Source organism: Cyprinodon variegatus, unplaced genomic scaffold, assembly GCF_000732505.1.
Source record: "Cyprinodon variegatus isolate N-32 unplaced genomic scaffold, C_variegatus-1.0 Scaffold303, whole genome shotgun sequence".
Classification (NCBI taxonomy): Eukaryota; Metazoa; Chordata; class Actinopteri; order Cyprinodontiformes; family Cyprinodontidae; genus Cyprinodon; species Cyprinodon variegatus.
In genome coordinates this window covers 826520-836362 of record NW_015150756.1, presented here as the reverse complement: position 1 = coordinate 836362, position 9843 = coordinate 826520, and the positions used below count along the sequence as shown (strand labels likewise).

Below are 9843 nucleotides of genomic sequence, written 5' to 3'. Positions count from 1 at the left end.
TGTTGTTCAACATGGGGGTGAGTAGAAAATGAAGGCTAATCATGTTTTGGGTGTACTATTCCTCTAAGACTTTCATCTATTCACTGGCTTTTAACACTGGCAGGACTGTTTTGACCTTGATTATTCAACACATTTTAATTATTGCCTTATTTTATATCATTATGCTGTATTCTATGCTTTCATTGTGTTTTATTATTTTGTTAACTATGTTCAGCACTTTGTTTTGAGCTGTTAGCTGTTTAAAAGCGCTTTTCCTATTAACTTGATGATGATGATGAAAGGCCCCAATGTACGTACCCAGATTGTCAAATGGTAAATCAGTTGCTGCCATGATTTGACTAAACATTTTAATATGTTTTAAGACATTCTAGTTAATCTAAACTCTTGCCATAAAAAAAAGAAACTGGGTATGGGAAACAAATGAAAAAAAGATTAAAAACTGTTAGTGTATTAGTTTTTATATGTGTGATAAAGCAATACTTTGCATCTCAACAACAGTTTCAGTTTGGGTTTCAAGGGAACATAAAATCTGTAATATTTACATGTAAAAGTGAAAATAACACATTTAAAACGAATAAAATTAGAAACATTCCTACTAAAAATAAAAATAACGGCAAACTCATTCATTTAGTTCATTAGTCATTGATCTGCTCATCAGATTTTAACTTTCACATGATGCTTTTTTTTTTTTTGTTTTCCATATTTTATTGCTCTAGTCAAAGAAACTGACAGGAGAAATAATCAGTGGAGCAGAGTTTGTTCCTCCAACGTTGGTACAGGGACTAAAGAATGGCAGAAGTGACTCAGCGAAGCAACAGCCGTTGAAGGAGTAGAGAAGATCAGCTGTATCTACATTATAAAAGGAGACCAGACCTCCTTCATAATCCACAAAGACTCCTACTCTCTGAGGATTTGACCTTCTTGTTAAACGCACTATGGGTTTATCGAATGCCTCGTATTCCTCCCCGTTCCTTAGATAGATAGTCCAGAAACCACTTTCAGGCTGCAGTGTGATTTCTCCTTTCCTGTCAATCGATTCTGTGGCAACTCCTAGAGTCCAGTCTGTCTTGCCTTTAACCTGGACCTCATAGTAAAACCTTTGACGGAAGAAACTCTGTTTTCCTAAAACGTTAACACAGTCACTGAATCTCTTGGGGTTGTCCGGGACGTCTTTTCTCTCATCTCCGTGATGTACCCGTTTCCCATCGTCAGAAAGGATCAGTTCAGGATGAGCTGTATCTGGATCCAGAGTCACCTCAACAGCAAACTCCTTGACACTCCTCAACTCTGCCTTGTTTATCTTGTGAACTACTGGAGTTATAATTATCGGGGCAGAGTTTAAACCTTGGTTATTACTACTTGTATTGATGTATATTATGAGATTCTTTTTGAAGCAGCATTTTTTGTAGGAGTGGATTAGATCTGCTGTATCTACATTATAAAAGGAGACCAGACCATCGTCATAATCCACAAACACTCCAACCTTCTGAAGACGAGACTTTAGAGGTAAAACAACTGAAGGGTCTGCCAAAGCTTCATAAACCTTGTTTCTCAACCATATGGTCCAGAATCCTTCGTCAGGGCTCAGGTTGATTTTCCCTTTCCGGTTGATGGATTCCCTGGCCACCCCAACAGTCCAGTCAGTCTTCCCTTCAACCTGGACCTCAAAGTAGAACTTCCCTGACGAAAACGTTTCCTTTGCCACCACACTGGCACATTTATCAAATCTGTTGGAGGTCATTGGGAGATCTTTAGTGACATCAGTGTCGTAAACTTGTTTCCCGTCGCTGGAGAGGACGAGGTCTGGATGCGCTGTATCAGGATCCAGAGTAACGTCCACTGCAAACTCACGAAGCTTTTCCAGCTCGGCTTCCTTTTCTCCAATACCGTCTGTCAAAACCCGTATCGGTCGAGGGTTGAGATCTACAACAAAGAAAAGCCTTACTGTTTAATTACAAATTGATTGTACATTGGTATAAATGATAAACAAACCTGTCTATAGTATGGTTTGACAGAAATAATGGTATTTTTATATTACATGTAGTTTTTTAAGATTTTAATTTCACCAAGTGGTATTTTTAAATTTACTGCAATTGACCAGGAGAGAACTGTTCTCATGAAGCTGGGTTTGGGAGTATCTCCCAAACTTTTTCAGTGTGAAACGGAGTTCTCTCCTCTCTACGATATTCAAAACCGACTGCATTCAGAACCTGGGGTCTGTTTCAAGAAGCAGGTTTACCAAAAACTCTTAAGTTGTCTAAACCTCAAAACAGGAAAACTGACTTTTTTCCTGTTCACAAAGAGAGTTTCTTTAACTTCTGTTTCAGTCACTATAGTAACATTCTCCCCAGAGCTAACTTGGTCGGGACCAGGTTTTATTTAGTAAACTCAGTGTCCTCTATTTCCACTCTCCTTACTGCCAGTCACATTGTTTTATTCTCTGATTTAGCAAACCATTTGAAAACAAACGATGCGATGACCAGTGTTGCCAAATTAGCTTTTGTTGCTATATTTAGCGACTTTTCAGACCCCTCTAGCACTTTTATTTTAAAAAAGCACCAGGTGCCGAATCTAGGGACTTTTTTCAGCTACTGGAGACTTTGGCGGCAACATCTAAATGCAGCAAACTCTGCTCACCAGAGCGAGTAGATTGGTATCCAGCCCCCTGCTCTCCTCTATCTTGTCTGCTGTCGTGATTCATGCAGCTATTATTTCATACAAATGAAAAATGGAGAACAGATAAGCAGATCATGGCTTGTCTACAGTGAAAAGAAGGAGCTTAGTGCTTAAATAAATATTTCATTCCTTTTGAGATGGCATGAAAGGTAAAGTGACACTCTGGATTAAATTAGCCATTCTGTGATGCATCCAACCCTGAAGTTGCTTAGGGGAGTTTTTGAGAAGGGCATTCTGCAGAGAGCATCGATGGGCACCAGCTGATCTCTATTTACCTGAAAAAGGCACTAAAGTAATCTCAATTTAATCTAATACTTGGCCCAAAAGTTGCACAATGTTGCTTTAAGGGCAAAAGTACAAAGCTGTTGATGGGTCTTTAATATTTGCAAGCCTGACTTTGCAAGGTCAGGTTTGTTCATCAACATCTGTTCTAGCCTCTTAAAGGGGAATGCCGTTATTTTTTTTTTGCATTGGGCCCTTGATTTTAAGTTATTACATCATGTTCTACTCACCCTTATGAGTTTTGTGTCATTTGGAGCTGTTACGAAGATGTTATATCCAAATAACGTCTTCCTATGGGCAACGAGTTGAAGGCACAAACTAAACTGTTGTCAAATTATTCTTTATGATACGGCAGCATTCATAACATGTAGGCGAATCACTGTTTCCCAGACATCCGAGGTTATATTTTTTATATTTACACTTTTAAAAAACAAAGCGCAGTGTGTGTGCCCACGCTGGACTGGAGTTCTGATAGGCAGCCCAAACTCAACAATTTCATAATCTGAATCGTTCCATTCCATTTGGAGAGCGACATCATCTATGGTAGTAGCACTAGACATCTTCCAGGCATGTGAGTAAAACTAGCAGCAGTTCAGCGGACAGGAAGAATGAACGGTAGCCTGCACGCGCGGATGACGTCATACACACTCCGCTTTGTTTTAAAAAATATAAATATAAAAAATATAAACGCGGATGTCTGGGGGACAGTGATTCGCCTGCATGTTATGAATGCTGCTGGCGTACCATAAAGAATAAATTATGAACAGTTTAGTTTGTGCCTTCAACTTGTTGCCCATAGGAAGATGTTACTTGAATTACAAAACCGAATATGCTCAGAACAGCTCCAAATGACACAAAACTAATATGGGTCAGTAAAACATGATGTAAAAACGTAAAATCAAGGGCCCAATGTAAAAAAAAAAAAAAAANTGAGTAAAACACAGCCCGAGCTGCATCAGTTCAAATATGACTAAAAAGTTGTTTTCTTACCATCGAAAATAATAGGTCTTTTTTTGAATAGCATTAATAAAGACATGCTTGCTTGTTATGGCTGCTTTGTCATGTTTACATGGTGACATGATGCTATATCTGTGTTAATGGTGCTTTGCTGCTGGCTATGTCCATAAAATTCACTTGGTGGTTGAATTGTGGAGAATCTAAGCTTTCCAACATGTCTATTGGTAAACATTTTACCTGTGTAATTTTCATGCATTCTGAGTTATTAGATGTAAATGCTTTAAAACGGTGGGTTTTGAGAGGCTAGAGCAGTTTAAACTACAAACGTTTCTTTATAACTGGATTTTCAGGCAGGAATACTGTAGTATGACCATCAAGCTGAGCACAGGAGTTCCCCTAGGGTGTGTATTCGGTCCTCTATCTTTTCCCTCCACTATCTGTACAACCAGCATCCAGTCAGTGGTGTTAGATGTTTCATTATTGAGTAAATATAAACAGAAAAGGTGAGCTTGTGTAGTGTCCCTGGTAAACCTGATAAAACTTTAGAAGTCCTAGAAAACAAAATACTTCTTAGTACCTGATTCTGCATTCATGTTTGATTTGTTTTATAAAAGCAAAGAAAATAAAGAACTTTAAAAACATTTAGTCTGATACAGAAAAGAGAACCACTTTCTCTAGGAAACCCTACATGTTTGACAAGTACTTTCTAAATAACCTGTTTAGTCATTTCACATGAATGTTTGCAGGAATATTTGGAAAAACATGAATGCATTTGTCTCTTACCTTTTTGTCCTTTACAGAATTCTTTTAATTGCTCCACCAGGTCGTTCTTTCTAATCTCTTGTAAAATTTGAATTGCCACCTGCATTGCCCCAGGGCCGTTATATTTCCGTACCATCAGATCAACCGTCTGCCATCTTTCCTTTGCCTTCTCCATATCATCCTCTGGGATTCCTTTTTGACCTTCCAAGATGTTATCCTGCTTCAAAAACCATTTAAATTCTTCAAAGTCAGCTTGTTTTAAGTTCTTCAGAGTATTCAAGAGCTCCACCTTAAGTCTTTCCATGTTTGGGGATTTACTCCTGGTGAAGGAAATATAAACAGAAAAAAATTGTCAAATTTAAATTCATGTATTCTATGACAGAAAATCCAACAAGCTGCTGCTGCTGTATATCTAGTTTTGTTCTATAAATAAGCTTTTCCTGAGATGAAAAGAATATACATAGATGTATGTATACTTTGATACTTTGGATAAACAGCACATTAGTAGCTTTATGTTTAAAAAATACTTATACTTCTAGTGCTTCACTATAATTGCTTCAGGTCTCTTTACTTGCATTTTTCTTTTAGAACTGAGGTGGGAAATAAAGTTATTTTAATAATTCAACTATATAGCGCCAATTCACAACACGTCACCTAAAGGCACTTTACAATTCAACCAGATCATACAGTCAACATTTTTCAGAACTGAGCTTTTTAGTATACCAGGATGTTATGAAGGAACAGTACATATAAAAAGTGAAACTTGATTTCAGTAAATGTGTATTATATAGATTTATTCAACATAGAGTTAAATATTTTAAGTTTGTATGGATTGTAATTTTAATGATTATGGCTTAAAGAAAACTCAAAATTCTGTCTCAGAAAATTTGAAATTAAGATGAATAAAATGTTTAGTTTTAATCCATAAGTTCCAAGTTAGAGCCAAGTGGATTGTTTAAAAAGCTGTTGACTGGCCAGATGTCAAACAGTCAAACATAATTGATAAAGAAGCTGGCTTTGAAGTACAGGCATCCACACACACTGAGAGAAAGTTGGGTGGAATGAAACAGTGCTGTATGAAAAGATGTGTCACCAAAAGGAATGATTTCATCATTGAGATCATTTTTAAATAAAATTTATTTAAAAGTTTAGGGAGCTTTTTAAGGAGTGGAATGAGACCAATGTCAGAGCATCAGTAGCCGCCATGAACAGACGAATATTATATATCGGCTGCAAACTTTGCATTCCTCATTTTGAGCAAAGGGGCCATAAATAGAGTTTAAGGGTTTTCTAATGAGAAGAAAGGAACATTTGAATTTAATTTGAAATTTAGCTTCAGCTGGACTGTAGAGCATGTTTTAATCTGCTGACAGGTGTCATGGAGATTCTGGTTTCCTCAAAGTGCTATAAACTCACAGCTGTTGGTTCAGATATTTATTTGTAAAATAAAAATAAATTAATTACTTGATCGTTTTTTACCGTTCTTTATTGATACTTGGTCGGGGGAATCTGCTGTTTGATGGACTGTGATCTGTAATCTGTGTGGACTTATTCAAAAAGTTTGCTAACTTTAGCAAGTAATTCCTATTATACCTGGTTAGTTACACATCAGTCATTAACACTCTAAAGACATGCCTGATAAATGTGTCCCTGTGGCTGAATTATATCAACGAGTAGCAACCAGCTCCAGGTATTCGGCTCCAGTAATTTGATTGACTTTCGTTTTGCTTCAGTTTACTGTTGGACTAACTTTTAGAAAAGTATCACAGATAAAAATCTCATCCTTTATAATGATATTATATTATTCCTCTTTGTTCTGTTTTCTATCTAACAGTAAAAACTAAAGGCTTCTGATGAGAACAAAAATCCTGTCTGTGTTTGTAAGGCTCTTCAGAAAGCTGCAGCTGGCTCTGGGACAGACGTCCGACGGCATGTAGTGTTAATTAAACAGAAAGTAAACCTGAGCTTTAGAGCTGTTATTTATGGAAACTACCGCAAAGGAAAAATAGAAACTCACCCATTTCAGTCCAATCCACTCGCAGCTGTTTAAATACAGAAGTACGACTAAAATCTTTCTGTGTTCAGCTCTGATTATTGAAATTTGTACCTTTGCTTGTAAGGCCTAACCTAACGGTTTCCTCCTTCCTTCCATCTCAGCCTGACTTCCTGTCCTCCCCCCTCTGAGACGTCACTGTCTCTTATCAGCCCCTGTGTTTGTTGAGGAGGAGCCTAGCTCTATCCAACAGACCAGCTTCAGTAAACACTGAAGTTTACGGCTGCCATAATGACCATAAATCAGCTTCTGCTAAAGCAGGAGTTACAGTCAGATTGGAGCTTAGTCCTAAATTCTGGAAAAGGTTAGGGAATTAAAGTGTTCCTGTCAGAACCGAGTAGAATGATCTGGTAGGACCACCTCTAGCAGACATTCTAAAGGAGATTTTAAAGCTCTGGCTGCAGCAGTTTCTCTCCACGTTTGCTGGAATTTTGGCTCATATACATTTCCCTCCAAGGGTGTCTCAGAAATAAGCTTTAAGCCCAGGCTTTGACTGGACCGTTGCCAAATTTTGGTTTATTTTCATTCTCAGACGTTTTGCCGACTTAAGATGGTAAACTGACTCAAACCACTTTAACAACAGAGTTGCACTACTTAAAATATCAATAGACATATGAGTTGGTGACTTTGGCTCGAGTATTGCATGCTTTGGAAATGAACCCACAATTCTTTTAACCTCTGCATTAGAACATGACACAAACTAGAGTTGGTGGTCAATTTAACAACAATGCACCCATATTATTTCAATTAAATTCAGTTTATTTCTATAGCGCCTATTCACATTGATCTCAAGGAACTTTACAGTTCACCAGATCATACAGTCAAATTGATTCAAAATTTTCTAAGGAAAATTAGTTGACTGCAATGACTCATTGACTCTTCAGCAATCCCTCACACTAAGCATGCTTGTAGACACAGTGGAGAGGAAAAACTCCCTTTAACAGGAAGAAACCTCCAGCAGAACCAGGCTCAGTGTCAGCGGCCATCTGCCAAGACCGAATCGGGTTCAAGGAGACAGAAGCAGAAATACAGTAAAATGTAGAGATGTAAAAGGCGGCCCCATCCAGGAAAGCCAGACAGACGAGCTCCAAGTCAGCTCCCATGTCAGAGGATGAGGAGAGCACATCCAGCCCGTCACAGTCAGAGAAACAGGGTACTGTAAAACAGTGTAGTCCTGTCGTCACCATACCTGACAGTATAAGGTGCTGATATGGTTTGAATTTCTCAAGCATGGTGCTGTGCATAATAGGTCTCCAGTCTATCCTTCCAGTCAACAATGACCTTTAACCTTCTGACTGAGGCCTACAGAGATCTTTTCAGGATCTGAGCTTGTTGGATCCTCCTCTCTTAAGAAGGTTGGCGACAATTTTAAATGTTTTCCACCCATCTATGACGCCCTTTTCTGTAGAATGATGGACTTCAACACAATTGTTTTGCAATAACTTCACATCCAGTGCCCACCCAGAGGACAGCAATTAAATCTGGTTTAATTAAATGTTGTAACTGATGTTATTAAATCAAATATCATTCAGACTGTCATATGTTGTTCTGTAAACAAACTCTGATCTGGCTGTTTGTTTGGGCAACAAATGAGAGTGAATCGAGCTAACATCATGGTAAAACAGTTAACTCCAGACACATGGAATAAATTCACTACACCATCTATTCATAATATAAGAATTTATTAACAAAATAAACATTTCATTTAAACTCTCTTGACTTGTGACTGAGATAACATGCTGCTTTCATTTTGCTCATGATGTTGCTTCTATTTTCATAGATCCACTATTGTAAAAATGTCCTCAGCTGTATATTGATTATTTATTCTCCAGATGGCTACACAGTATTTAAATTTGTATAAATACTGTACAGTACTCTATTTTATTGGTTTATTTTTTTATTCTGCCGCTTATTCTGTTTTTTATACACTTTTTAAGGTACACTTTTGTGTGACCACTTTCACTGTAATGCTTTTGCTGCTGTAACACCACAATTTCCCCCCAAGTGGGAAAACAAAGGGATTTTCGATTTTAAACGAGTAAAACTCAACTAAACTAAGAAGTTTAAAATCAGATCAAGTCAGCTGTTCGATTTGAACACATTCCAAATGAAAGCGATTTTCAAATCTATTCACGGTGCAAATCAAATAGGTAACTATCCAATCAGAAACCAGTGACAGTTTAGATCATTGATTATTAACCCTCTGTGATTGTTCCTGAGGGAGTAAATAGGGTCTGGATCCTTTAGAGTTTTTTTTTTTTTTTTACATTGTTTGGTTCATTGAGAGAATGAAGGTAGTGGCCAGTAAACACAATTGGACTTATTTACAAAGGATGTTTTGGTCATATTTTGGCAATCAAATGTAATGAGCATATCAGGAAACAAAAAATTAATCTAATATTGGGGTTTAAATCATTTTTTAAATAAAGAGTAACTTTATAAACAGCAGCTCAAAACACATGACCTTTCAGTGAGCTAGCTTTTTGTTAGCTTAGTTTATCAAACAGTAAAACCACATGTTAACATCTGAATTCCAAAATACATCTGAAAACCAAATAATTTAGCTGGAAATTCTTTCCGTAACTTTACCAGACTTGTAACATCTGTTAATTTACATTTTGGAAAGATGAGGCAATTTAAAAGTTCAGGTCCTAAAGCACCTTGCAGGAAATTTGAATAATGTGGGCATTTTGATCCTACTCATCAAGTATGGCATCAAAATGATGTCTCAAACATGGGTTTTGAAAAAGAGAAAAAAAAGAAAGAGAAAGACACAGAGAGAAAATGTATATTAACTTTAGTGTAGATAGGGCTGCAGGGGTGGTGCAACATGAAGCACTGTTGCAGGTTAAAGGCTCCCTGGCCCGGGGTCTTTCGACATGGAGCTTCCATGTTCTCCCTTTGCATGTTTGTTTTCCCTCTGGGTACTCCGGCTTTATTTCATAGTCCAAAAACACGAATGTTAATTGGGTTGTCTAAATTGTCCCTGGCTGTGAGTTTGTGTGTGTGTGTGCATGGTTGTACAGGTGCTGGTCATAAAATTAGAATATCATGAAAAAGTAGATTGATTTCAGTAATTCCATTTAAAAAGTGAAACTTGTATATTATATTCA

The 9843-nt window shown here is 37.4% G+C and overlaps 1 protein-coding gene across 1 annotated transcript; it reads right to left on the bottom strand.

The window, feature by feature from the left end:
* Positions 1 to 505: 505 nt before the first annotated feature.
* LOC107090603 (E3 ubiquitin-protein ligase TRIM21-like) lies at positions 506 to 6824 on the bottom strand. The gene is made up of 3 exons (XM_015384095.1): positions 6695 to 6824; positions 4699 to 4997; positions 506 to 1923 (listed from the first exon to the last, which is right to left on the bottom strand). Exons 2-3 carry the CDS (start codon positions 4979 to 4981, stop codon positions 713 to 715), a joined length of 1494 nt encoding a protein of 497 aa, XP_015239581.1. The 5' UTR covers positions 4982 to 4997; positions 6695 to 6824; the 3' UTR covers positions 506 to 712.
* Positions 6825 to 9843: the final 3019 nt, after the last annotated feature.